The following is a 13,854-nucleotide window of genomic DNA, read 5'->3' on the forward strand; positions in this document are numbered from 1 at the left end:
AGCTCTGATTGACTACATGAATCCTTCCTGAAAATAATAACGCACATTTTTTAAAAATCATGCATCTATTTCATTTGGTATGATGGTACTTATTCTGCCAGAGCAAAAGACCGTTTTCTCCTGATTTAATCCTTAGAGAATTTATTTATTTCCCAAAAAAACCAATGCTCCCTTAGGAGCACATGTAATCAGGGGTAGATGTCCCCTGATTACATCTGGTAGATGTTCAGAACCCAGAGGTCCTTCAAGAAAAGGCAGGGAGGTACCTAATGGGAGATGGCAGGATGTTACCACATCAGTCTTTGTATTGGGATCTGTTATAAAGCATTTTCTACCCAGTCTTAATACAGTCAGTAAGGAAGAAAAGGTAAAGATATTCTATTACTTTTTCAAAAAAGTTTTCTTTAAATACTAAGTTCACAGTCTTCTAATTATGAAATGTATACGTTTTGAAATGATTCAAGAGTGAAAAGAGGAAAAACCTTACTTGCCAGAATCCCACAGCCAATATATAAGGCATTTCGTTTAAGAAAATCTTATTACAGACTAACCTTCCCCTCAGTAAAGTCATTATAAAATGAATCTGATGCTTCTCCAGGGGTTCCAGACCACATCAAGCCAACGTGAGTTCACTCGGTGAAGCAATCAACCACTTTGCAGTCAACCTGTTCCAACAGATCAGACAATCAGAGGAGGAAAATATCTTCTTTTCCCCTTTGAGTATCATGTCAGCCTTAGCCATGACTTCCTTGGGGGCCCGAGAACACACGGCATCAGAAATCCAGAAGGTAGGTCGCAGCTTCCTTTACATTTACCAGTTTGTCCTGGTTTCTCTGTCGGCTTCTGTGCAGATGATCACAGATCTGGCTGTCCCCAGGGGTAGCACAGCAAGCTGCAAACTCCCCATGACTGGGAGGGTACAGAGCTGTGGGAGCATATGCTCTCCCCCCAGTGATCCACCCCATCTCTTCCCTGTGCCGAGACTTCCCTTGGGAGCTGGGATGAACCCTACAACTGCCCAGTGACCACAGGTGAGGCTTTAAGTGGTAGCGTTCAGGTAGAAGTGGTGCACTGACTAAAATCCATGGGAGACATCTTTACATGTTTCCTCAGCAATGGATGAAAATGAATCAGGATTCTTTGAACTGGCTGGTGATCAACCAGCTTTGTGTTTTTCACACGCAGGTTGTGTTTTTCACACACAGGTTGTGTTTTTCAAGGAGCAAATGCTTGCACGGAACATTTCTTTGTTCTTTTTCTTTGTTTCTTCTGGGTTTTTTTTGATTGGTTGGGTATTTTGTTTTGTTTGGATTCTTTCTATCCTTCCTTCTTTCTCCCTTCTTTCTTCCTTCCTTCCTTACTTTCTTTCTTTTTTATTTACCAGAGTAAAATTTTCTTGTCCCACTCCCTGTCTCCTCCAGGTCCTGCACTCTAATGAAATCGCAGGGAACAAAAAAGGAGGAACTACAGTTGATCCCGTGAGTCACAGAGCATTGAATCTAGAAGGAGATCACATATCCAAGAGGGTTGGAGTTCAAACTGGGAATTTCAGATAAACAGGGAAAGTCCATTTTTAGGGGACATCTTAGGCAAAACAGATTGGACAAACAGAGTTGTTTCTCATATCAAATTACATACTTATTTATTTCATTTCTTTGTTTTCCTGAGAGGAGAGTAGCATGTGCGTCACAGCAGGGGGCTCTGAAACCCAAAGGAGCTTCCAGTTGTGCTCTGTTGTTCAGGAATGAGGAAGGTGCCAAAATACAACTGCTCTGAGCCACAGTGACTTCATCTCCATTAAGTAGGAGCAATAAAATGTCTGCTGCAAGACATGCAAATACATGTGAAACAGGACAGCAGTGCCTAGAAAATGGAAACCCTGATAAATGTTATGTACTTTTATTATTATTATAGAATAATAATAATTATAGTAATCACAACATGTTGCTAAAATTGGATAATATTAATTAACTCATAAATTAGATTAAGAGCAATAAGCAGACATCCAAATATATTTTGGAAAATGTGAGATTTATGGTTTATAGTCTAAATAGGTCAAAACTCTTAGCTAGCAAGTGGAAGGTTCTGGATTGAGACAAGCCTGAGTTGAAAAACTGGCTCTGTCTCTACGGAGAAGTCTCTTAGTTCTCTGATCTCTCTTGTTTTCATCTGAATTGAACTAAAGACCTAGAGATGCTGGTGTAAATCTATTAGCAGTGTACCAGGCACACACCCTTCCTAAACTGTGACCTTCATGAGTGAACAGCCGTAGATCACAGTCAAATGGTCTTAGAAGGTAATCCCACCAAGGAGTATAACAGGGCATCATATCATAATATAGGACAATATACAAATGTGATGTTCTCATACAATTCCTGACTGTTAAGCATGTACTATGATTCTAGCCCTCAAGGAGCTTAAGTTAAGCTGGGAAGTTAAACCTGACCATTTGAAACAATTAAGACACAATCCAATAGTGGAATGGTTCTGCATCTCAGTTCAAAAGAGAAAAGATTGGACTGTGTTAGAGCAGGAAGGAAGAATTACCTGGAAGACCAAATGTAAGGATTATAAAGGATATTTCCAGTAAAATACACCAAATATGGGGAAATAACAACAAACATCATCCGTGGGGATACCAAACTCTAGGTACGGAGCTCACAGACCTATGGGGTTGTAGTATTTACATACAATGAGAATCCAATGAGCTCACTTTCTGGTGTTTGAAGGTTGAAAATACAGGAAATGTTCATCATCAATTTCAAACTCTTCTGACCGAATTAAAGAAACCCACTGATGCCTATGAGCTGAACATAGCCAACAGGCTCTATGGAAAAAAGACTTTTCTGTTTCTGCAGGTAAGTTTCATGGCCTGTCACACCTTTGGTCTGCATCCTGGGTCCTCTGATCCCATCTCCTAATGGGGGAGGGGGAGGCAGAGGAGCCTGGCTGACCCACATGGGGAGCATTTGCCCCAGGGGCATTCAGCTCCTGGACCACGACGCCCCCCACTGGAGTGTCCCAGAGCCTGACAACCCACCGGGGAAGTGGGCGTAAGGATCGTTTCAGGTACTCTCTTTGGTCATCACTGAACACAGTTTAATCTGGGAATACCTAGACAGTTACTGTCAAATTACTCTTAATCCCTCCTTTCTTCCTGCCCATGCCATAGGCATACATGGATAATGTTAAGAAATTTTACCTAGCCAGTGTGGAATCTGCTGATTTTGTCAACGCTGCAGAAGAAAGTCAGAAGATGATTAATTCCTGGGTGGAAGCCAAACTAATGGTAGGTTATGAGAAAGTCACCCCTTAAAAATCACTGTAGAGTCCCCGCTGTGTGTGAACGCTGTGCTGGCCCCTGCATGGGGTGCCAGGAGCCGGGGTGAGATGAGATTACAGAAGATGGACGAGGGCACTGCAGAGGGTGGAATGGTCCACGTCAGTGTGGAGAGAAACAAGGGGAGCCCAGGAGGGATCCCAGGACCAGCTACGTGGAAACTCAGCTGAGTCTGTAGATGACAGTGTCTTTGTGGATCCCAAGTCTCTGCTCAAACTTCAGGTTGATTTCTCATCTTTTTCTTTATATTCGAGGCATAACGTCTAGATTATGATCCCAAAGAGAAAATATTGAAAGGGTTCCCTTATCCTTTGTTAATTGGGAAACGAGCCACTCTCCTCTAAACTAGGCTTCTTGTAGAAACTACCACCTGCAGCAGGAGCTGCCCGGCCCACCTCTCCATCCCCCCACCCTGCAGGCATGGTCACAGCTGTCCTCCCCAACCATGGCGGGCAGCTGGACGATGTCTCCATCCTATGAACCATATCCTACGTCCCATCCTAAATACTGGCCAAACCTAAGCAATTCAAAGTGGAGAATGAACAGGAAGACACCCAGGGAATGGTATCTGGACACGTGTGTTAGATTTTAGCCCTCATGTCATTTGTCCTAAAGAACATTCAGGCCCATTTCCTCTGAGTAGTGAGTTCAGTTTGAAAAAATAGAAAGCAAAGAAGAAAGTGAAGAAGAAAAGAATAGAAGGAAGGATGGAGGAAACAAGGGAGGGTGGGGGTTATTGAGGGGACAGGGAGGGTGGTAGGGAGGGAGGGGGAAAACTGACCAGTGGAAAGATCAGCTGACATCAGTTCATCAGAATTCAGTGTGAGGTGACTGATGTCACCACAGAGACCAAACACGTTCCCAGTCAGAAGAAGGGGAGTCTGCATGAGGGCGACTCCATCAGGCTGGTGCCATGAGGAAAGCTTCACCTTGTGAACAATCGGGCACAGAGTCCCTAATGTGGTGATTTGTGTGAATATTTAATCATCAGTTGTAACTCCCAAAGCATCTTCCAGACAAACCACTTGTGCCTTTCATGACAAACCCTTGATTTTCTTTCTTTGCAGAAAAAATCAAGGATCTCTTTCCCAAAGACTCTCTTGGTAGCGTGACCGTTCTGGTTCTGGTGAACGCAGTCTATTTCAAAGGGCAGTGGTGCCAGAAATTTAAGAAAGAAAATACTGGGGAGGAAAAATTTTGGCTGAACAAGGTATTGTCTGTAATTTATGTATATGACGTAACATAGCTATACAGGCACTATGAAATTTAAATACATAATAATTAATATATAACTGTGGGTAGAAGATAGTTGTCAAGGTTTATTTTCTTGTCTTTTTTTTCTTTTTTACTTTATTTAGTTGGGAGTCCTTGAAGAAACTCTTGTCTCTAATTCACAGATTTCCGAGATCATCTCTTAGAAGGAGGGTGTGTTTGGTATTACAATAATATTATCTTTCTTTTTGACTTATGCTCACTTAGCATTTTTTGCCACATGAATTTATTGCAGGACACAAGCAAATCTGTGCAGATGATGAAACAAACCGATGATTTCAATTTCACGTCACTGGAGGACATGCAAGTCAAGATCCTGGAAATACCGTACAAAGGCAAAGAGCTAAGCATGATGGTGCTGCTGCCCAATGAAGTAGATGGTCTGCAGAAGGTAAAAGCTGGTACCTCCAATGCTGCCTACTATTGCTTAAATTCCTAGTGAGACACTGCTCGTACGGGCTGCTCATGGAAGCAATGCTCATAGAACGCTGGTGATGTGGGGTAAGAGCTCGATATTAGAGTGCATCCTTCTCTTCCCTGGATGGAGCCCGGGGGAACATCATGAAGGAGAACCTGGTATCCTGTCACTTTCCAAACAATAAATATCACAGTGTGATATGGATGAATATGTAGAAAATCTTAACGTCACAGGCCCCAGTAATAGTCTCAGAAAACTAGAATATCAGTTCAGATAAAACGATATACTTGGCTCACACATTAATATTTTACAACCGTCATAACCTCATCTATTCCAGTCTCTTCATCTGAAGACTGGGAAACTAAGACTCAGGTGTAGGTGACACAGGGAAAATACATGCATATTCACTCATAAACCAAATCAAGCAAATTGAAACAATAGTGGATACCACTGTTGATGCTAAATCACAGTGGTTCGTAGCCAGGAGACACATAGATTTATCTTGATGCTCACTTTTCTATTTAGAAGTATTCTCTCAGAGTCATTCAGAGCCTTGTTGCTGGGAGAAAGAAAAAAAAAGTGAATTTCCCTCTTAGCGTTGTTATATTGGTTCAAGATAATGTGTAAAAATACCAATAACAATATCTGCCATGTAGAGGACATTCCATAAATGGCCATCTGCAACTACTATAATAGCCAGTGATGCTGAAGTTGTGGTGAACTAGTCACGCTCAAAATATATACGAGGTAACACTGGAAATTGGAAATCCTCAGGGAACGTAATATGCCAAGACATATAAAGAACCATCACAATGTTTATGTTTCAGCTCAGCAATCCCTGTCATCAGTGACATCGGGAACCCCAGTCCTAGGATTGATTCCTACAGCAGTAAGTATAAACAAGGGAAAAGCTCTTGGACAGAACCGCCTCAAAATAATGAAAAGTTTAAAACAAGAAACATGGTGAATGTTTGTATTACCAATAGTTTAGCTTAGGGACTGACACACAGTGAATGCTTGAAAATGTTAATTAAGTAAAGACATATACACTGAATATCTGTTTAATGGTAGTGTTATGTAACAATTTAAACTTGATTAGAGAAATATATATCTATACAGCACAAGTTTGCAAATAGGTCAAGCAAGAAAAAGGAATAAAAAGGGGTTGTACACTATAATTATACCATGTAAAAAGTTATATACAAAAAGGCATTAACAAGAAAAGGTTATTTGAAAATGAAATATGTAGTGGTCTGGCAGCTTGAGAAATGAAGATATATAGTTTATCTTTTACAAAATAAGTTTATTTAATGGTTCTGCTGTTATACATGTAAAATACAGAAGGTTCAGTTTATCACATATATATTATGGAAGATTCAGTTTATAATATATAATAAGATTATATACAATACATAAATATTATATTTATATAATACATACGTTTATATATGTAATATAACTGAATCTCCTGTATTTACATTTATTGTTAAAATAAAGGTTTTCCACATGTTTCAATCCAATGTTAAGGGGACTCGATGTCCACTGACAATCGTGCCAGTTTTTCCTTTTTCCATTGTTATAGCTTGAAGATCAACTCACTGCTGAGAAGTTAATAGAGTGGACGAGCCCACAGAATATGAGGGAGAGACAAGTGGATTTACACCTACCTTGGTTCAAAGTGGAGGAGAGCTATGACCTCAAGGCCACGCTGGGAGCTCTGGGGATGGTGGACGCCTTCAATAAGGAGAAAGCCGACTTCTCAGGCATGACCGGGACACGAGATCTGGTGGTGTCGAAAGTCCTCCACAAGTCCTTCGTGGAGGTGAATGAGGAGGGCACGGAGGCCGCAGCTGCGACTGGAATAGAAATTTGTACAAAAACAAGACTAATTCCAGACAGTTTCCGTTATGACCACCCTTTCCTGTTCTTCATCAAGCACAACAAGACCAACAACATCCTCTTCTACGGCACAGTCTCTTCCCCTTAGATGTGATTAGCCAGCGGCTACACTCAGGGGACATTCACAGAGCTGTTCCCGAACCTTGATTGCTGGAAGTAACAGGTTCTCTTTGATTCATTTTCCTTTCCAAACTCATAGTCATCACTAAGAATGTGTTGGTTGAAATACCATGTCTATCTGTCTCTCTCTTTCCACAAACCCATGTAAATCTACTGTATCTCCCCATGGTAACTCTCATGTGGACAAAATGTTCAAGATATGATAAAAGGATATTTCAACACTCTATCTTCACCTGAATTTGAAATAACATAGCTGCTGTTTCAAACATCGTATCTACTCTTCAAACCTACTCACCTAGACACCCACATTTATTTGAATTTAAGTGATCTGTGGAACCCTTACATGCCAGAAATTCTTCCTCTTATAAAATACATTATCAATAATACAGTACTTATTCACACTACTTGTTGCTTTTCCTTTTTTGCTTTCTTTCTTTTCAGCAAAGTGCAAGTGGCCTGCCACACATAGGAGAGATAATTCGGAAATATAATAATTTATAAAAAGAAAAATTCAAAAGAAGTGTAGAGCATGATGAGGCTGAAGAGGCAGACTGGTACCAGAGCATGAAAGGCTTTGAGCCCATGTTAGGAACTTTGTATTTTATCTCTAGATAAATGAAAAGACATTGTAGGTTTGTAACGAAAGTGGGGCCCAGCTGCTCACTGCTCAAAATCCAATAAAGAGGCCAGGTTGGTGGAAAGGAAAGTTTGTTTTATTTTGGATGCTGGCAACCAGGGGGGAGGGCAGACCCCTGTCCAAAGGCCGACTCCCGCCCTGACAATCAGGGGGCAAGAGCTTTTATAGACAGAGGGAAGGGGCTACATGCAGAAACAGCTCTGATGACAGTCAGCTCTGACAGTCATCGTGAAATTGGTCATGTGGTGGTCTGACCTGTGTCATCTTGATTGTTTTAAGTACAGTTAGTCTTCAGTTCCAGGGCTGGTTTTTTCCCATTTCCTTGAGGCCAGTTCTCAGAATTGTGGCAGCTTATGTCATGCCTACAGTCTGGTCACCATGTAGTTAACTTCTTCCACCCGGTGTGGGTTTCAGTATCTACAACACAGCTCACAGGATACGGCTCAGAATATTATCTACAGCCCTTGAGAAGGAAATAAAAGTCCTTGACTTTGCTTAATGACTAAATTACTATCATTTGGTCTCCTTTGACTGTTTTCCTTTGTTTCTGCATTTTCTCACTTCTCTGATTGAACTTATTCTTTGGCTAAAGTTATTTCCACAGACAAAAAGCAGGCTGAGGACATGGCGGGGGAGGACCATAGGGTCCTGCTTCATTTCAGGTTTTACTTGTTTTCCAAAGGGGGGATAGAGATCATATCTGCCACTTTAAAATATATATCTGGTTATTATGATGTAAATGGATGAGAGGAAAGAACAGCATGGATATTGTGAAATTACTAGTAAACCATTAGAATGTCAAGAGTGGAACTGAGATAAATATTTGGGGAGTAAAATTTGCCACTCCAAAATGTGTCTTTTTGGCGTGAGGATTATTTAGGCTAATAATTTTTAAGAAACAGAGAACCGAGGAAGACCCAGGAAGTCTTTCTTTTTATCTCCCACTTAGCTGCTTAAAGAGTTTAGTTTAAGGGCCTGTTCCCACAAGAGAGCTATCACCAGAGATACCTGCAGAGAATATGGGCAAGAAGTGGTGGGGAACCTCGGCAGGGCCTGGAGATCAGTCCCCTCTGTGCCCCATAGTCTCCGCCTGGCCCAGCAAACATGTTACCAAACATTTGCTTTTCCATCTCCTTGTCAGTTGCGTTTTTGGAGTCCCAAACCACTACACCCAACATCCTCTTTTGTCTTCTCTGAAGATAGTATTTAATGTGAGGTTTGGGGCCATTTTGGCAAGTTTCTCAGTCTTCCTGGGTCTCTCCCATGTATGGTAGAAAAAAGTTTCTTCCTCCCTCACAAATAGTTACGTGTGATAATTGTTTAGGAACTAAAATTCATAGAATTTTGGTAGCACGTTATATATGGCAGAAACGAGAGATAGAACCCAAGACCTATGATGAAGTTTCTGGCCTAACCAGCTGGTTGGATGGAAGAAGATTTCATTTTGGAGAGAAGAGATGATCCTCGGCTTAAGTTTGCACTTTGTAAAATTCCTTTTGAGACATCCAAATGGAGTTGTCTAGTAAGCACTTGAATCTATGAGTCTTGAGCTCATATGCAGGATACGATCTGGAGCTTGAAATTTGTTATGCTTGTTGGGGAAGGAAAAAACTTTCCTCTACCCTTTATGTTCTTCTGGCTGTTCTAAGAATTAAATTGACAGAGACAGCTTAGCAGGAGAAAATCCAATATAATTACATACATATGGGGACCCCATAGGAAAAATGAGACTTGAGGACAAATTAGTCAATTGAGGCTTATATGGCATCTGAGAGAAGGAAAAGCATGTAGGGGGCTGGGACTTCAAAGGGGAGGAAAAGATTTACAGGAAGATGGGGAAAAAACAAATGTTTAGTACACAAACGTTTGCCATGCTATGCACAGACAATGAAACACAGAGAAGGCTTTGATCAAAAGGGCCTTGCTAAGCGTCCCCCTCTCCTCCCACCCCCGTCTACCATACCTGACTCATATTCATTGTACTTGACTCTGACTATAGCTCTCTTCCTGGGACTGGCCCCCTATCTAAATGCTTTTGGCAGTTAAGGGGGAGGATGTAAAAGCTCTTCCTGAGACTTTTGTTGCTTAAAAAAAAAAATAGTGAAATAATTTGTTCTCCCCTACATGCTCAACAGAAAATTTCCCAGTCCCAGGGGGAATTCCCTGGTGGTCCAGTGGTTAGGACTCCGTGCTTCCACTGCAGGGGGAATGGGTTTGATCCCTGGTCAGGGAAATAAGACCCTGCATGCCACGCAGCCACAAAAAAAAAAAAAAGAAAATAAGAAAAAAAAGTTTACCATATTTATTCAGTAATCCTAAAATTTTGTTTTGTTTTGTTTTGTTTTAAACGGGTAGCTAAAGGCAGGAATGAGACCCTAGGGAGAGGGTGTAAAGTGATAAGAAAGGAGGGCCTAGAACTGACCTTGAAGTACATCAATATATAAAGGTCAGGTATGGGCAATTTTTATTTTCTAAACATAGCTTTTCTTAGGGGACTGTACTCATTCCAAATCCTTCCCAGTCAGTACTTAATCCCAGATGATTTCATAAACCATGGATTTTGGAGGATGTGAGCAAAGTTAAGATCTTCCTCAGCCAAACTCAGCAGCCCAGGAACACAGCAAAGAAAGTAGATGTTTCACCATTGAGTGTGAGACGTGGTCAAGGGAACTGACAGACTGGCCAGAGAGTGGGTCACATGAGTAAGCGATGCAGTGAACGGGTGGGAAGGGAAGACAAGGCAGGGGGCCGTTGCCTTGATGAACAGAGAAGCACTGGGGTACTTAATGGGGTTGAAGCAAAGAGATGATGGGAATGAGTTTCTGAGAAGTATGAGAAGATCAAAATTTGGCCCAGGACCTGGGATTTTTCCTGTACTTTAAAGTGGAAAATTGTAGGTAATAAATAAGATCAGAGTGCCATCACGTGTCTGAATTAATTTCTAATGATTCAATGAACTTGAAACTGGTATAGAGTTGTTTAGATTTTTTTGGAGGGGGGGGGGCGTTTGAAGAATTGTTGGTTAGAATGCCTTTAGACCACACCTTTCAACTGCTTGTTATTTTAGTTGGGTTTTCCAAAGGAACTTTATAAATGCAAACAAGTAAGACAAAGGCTCATAGGCATTTGAATCATATCAGGTAGAGGGCATGGTAGACATCTATCTATGAGATCTGAAAAGCTTTGCCTATATTCTAGGCCAACTAGAAGGCAGAGAACCTACTGCCTTGCCTAGTGGCCACATGTAAGAGAAATTGAAGGGAAATTCAACACCTGTATCTTTATTTTTAAAGTAATAGATTATAATGCATTGAATTAAACAGAATACAATGAGGCCATATTGATACAAAATAAATAGATGACTGAATTAAAAGTTTTATACTGAATGGATGTTTTCCTGCTATCAAAGTTCCTCCCCACAGGGTACCATTTCACATCTATTAAAGTAAAGAACTGGCCATATCAAATTTTGGAGAGAATGTGAAGCAACGAAAACTCTCATACACTGCTGGTGGGAATACAAGAAGGTGTAACCACTTCTGAAATCAGTTTAGTAATTTCTTATAAAAATTAAACGTTTACTCAACATATGATACAGCAGTGCCACTCCTTGATATCCACCCAAGAGAACTGAAAACAGGTGTTTACAAAAGTACTTGTGTACAAGTGTTCAAAGCAGCTTTATTAATAATGGCCCAAAACTGGAAAAAACTCAAATTGGCCTCAGAGAGTAAATGGGTAAACAATGAAATAGGACTCAGCCATAAAAAGGAAGAAAATACTGATTCTTGCAGAGCCACAGATGAAACTTCCCAACACTGCGCTGTGGGAGAGAAGCTGAACAGAAAGCGTCCCCATTGCATAGTTCTACATGTGTGGAGTCCAACCTGACAGAGAGCTGATTAGTGCTTTCCCAGGGCTGGAATCAGGGAGGAAATTGATTGCAAAAGAGTCCAAGGGAAATTTCTAGTTGAGATGAATGCTCTGTAATCTGACTGAGCAGTGGCTACATGGGTGCTTACTTTTGTGAAAAGTCACTGATGGGTACACCCCCCAATGTGTCACTTTTGCTTTATATAAATTCTGCCTCATAAAATAGACAGGGAAGGAGGGAGAAGAAGAGAATTATACAAAACACACATGGTTATTGTTGCCTCTAGAAGTATTTGAGTGAAAAACAGTTCTTAACTAAATATGTTTTTAAAAACAACCCCCTTCTTACCAACTTTTGTCTGATCCTCAATTTATTTGTATACATTTAACCACATTTAATTATATGCCAGTATTCCTATCATATAGATGAAGAAACGGCGGTTAAATAAGTGCTCAGAGGTCCTGAGACCTTCTGCTGACTCTCAGATAGGGGCATAGAAAGGCAGCTTGGACATATGTCAATTTTAGAACTGGTTATTCTACCAACACCTCCTGCAGGGACAGGCTTTGGGTGTGGCAATGAGATAAAAACTGCTTGGAGATGCAGAATGCGTCACAAATAATGGATCACATGTGAATATTTTCAAAACCCAAGGGATTTATCCATGTAAGCGTCATGAGCCAGAACTTTTGAACACCCTCCATTGGTTTAATACACACATTGTTGTCCTGGATCACTCACTTGCAAATACTGACTTGGAGATACGAATCAAGCAGAGAGAGGAATGCCTCTGTACCTGAAATTCACTAATGTTTTAGAACTGATCAATGACAGCTCAGATTCTAATATGGTGGCTATGATTTGGTTTCTAAGCAAAGTTAGAGGGTGCTGCTGTTGGTGATGATGGTGATGATGGTGGTGATGGTGGTCGTGCTGATGTCAAAGACGAAGAAAAGAGCAGCAAATATCAGTTGGAGGCATACCATGTTCCAGATCCTTTAATAAGCACGGAGTCTGTTTATCCTCAAACAACTCAATAAAATAGAAACTCTTATAAAACCCATTTTTTTAAATGAAGAGACTGAAGGTTAGAGAGATGAACAAAACTACCCAAGGCCCTATAGCTCTTCCCAAAGCCCAGATATTTATTCAGTTTGTCTGACCCTAAAGTTGCCACATAAGAGGAGGATTTAGAAATGGACATGAACAAAATTTGTTTTTATTGCTAAAGTGGTTGACCTTAATTCCCTGGATTAATTATTTTCCATGTAATTAGTTAGTGGATCATTTCATTAGAAGTACTCACCAAATATAATGTTAGAAGTGATATTAGAGATCATTTATACAATGCTCTTCATTTAAGCAATAGAAAACCCAAAATTCCAGAGACATTAACTGCCTTCTCTGAGGTCACAGTTAAGTCAGGGCAGAGCTGGGATAGAAACTCTAACTTCCTGACTCCGGGTCTGGTGTTCTTCATTTACTTTCTTTCCCTTCACTATTTGATCAATTCAGTTTTACATGTTATATTGCCCACTGATCTGTTATCCTCCAAAAGCATTGACTGCACGGGTCTGGGTGTATCCATTCCCCGATCCACTCACCTTTGGTCATCATCAACAGGCCCAGGGCTGATTGCCCTGTGATTCATACCTAACAGATTACATGGGAGTTAAACACTTCCATTTTCTTTAGGGCAATTATATTCTTTTTTTTTTAATAGATCTTTATTGGCATATAATTGCTTCACAATACCGTGTTAGTTTCTGTTGCACAACAAAGGGAATCAGTCATACGCATACATATGTCCCCATATCCCCTCCCTCTTGAGTCTCCCTCCCACCCTCCCTATCCCACCCCTCTAGGTCATCGCAAAGCACCGAGCTGATCTCCCTGTGCTATGCTGCTGCTTCCCACCAGCCAACTATTTTACTTTTGGTAGTGTATATATGTTGATGCTACTAAGTTTCCTTTGGGTGCTGTCTCCTTGCTCCTCCAATAAATTGGTAGCTAGAACATTGGATATAAGATGTGCAGGGGGGCTTCCCTGGTGGCGCAGCGGTTGAGAATCCACCTGCCAATGCAGGGGACACGGGTTCGAGCCCTGGTCTGGGAAGATCCCACGTGCCGCGGAGCAACTGGGCCCGTGAGCCACAACTACTGAGCCTGCGCGTCTGGAGCCTGTGCTCTGCAACAAGAGAGGCCGCGACAGTGAGAGGCCCGCTCACCGCGATGAAGAGTGGCCCCCGCTTGCCGCAACTAGAGAAAGCCCTCGCACAGAAACGAAGACCCAA

General features: G+C 41.2%; 1 protein-coding gene across 4 annotated transcripts in view; it reads left to right on the plus strand.

Moving 5' to 3' along the window:
- Positions 1–8,180, plus strand: part of LOC309639339 (serpin B3-like) — a 97,170-nt gene extending 88,990 nt beyond the window's left edge. For all 4 annotated transcript variants that reach the window (XM_082416389.1, XM_082416392.1, XM_082416395.1 and 1 more), the window contains exons 6-8: positions 4,408–4,550; positions 4,848–5,003; positions 6,613–8,180. In XM_082416389.1, coding sequence (XP_082272515.1) covers positions 4,408–4,550; positions 4,848–5,003; positions 6,613–7,017 — 704 coding nt within the window. In that variant the 3' untranslated portion in view covers positions 7,018–8,180. The remainder of the gene's footprint in view (positions 1–4,407; positions 4,551–4,847; positions 5,004–6,612) is intronic.
- The last annotated feature ends 5,674 nt before the right edge of the window (positions 8,181–13,854 follow it).

The sequence above is a fragment of the Balaenoptera physalus genome, assembly GCF_965194825.1.
Source record: "Balaenoptera physalus genome assembly, chromosome: 12".
Taxonomy (NCBI): Eukaryota; Metazoa; Chordata; class Mammalia; order Artiodactyla; family Balaenopteridae; genus Balaenoptera; species Balaenoptera physalus.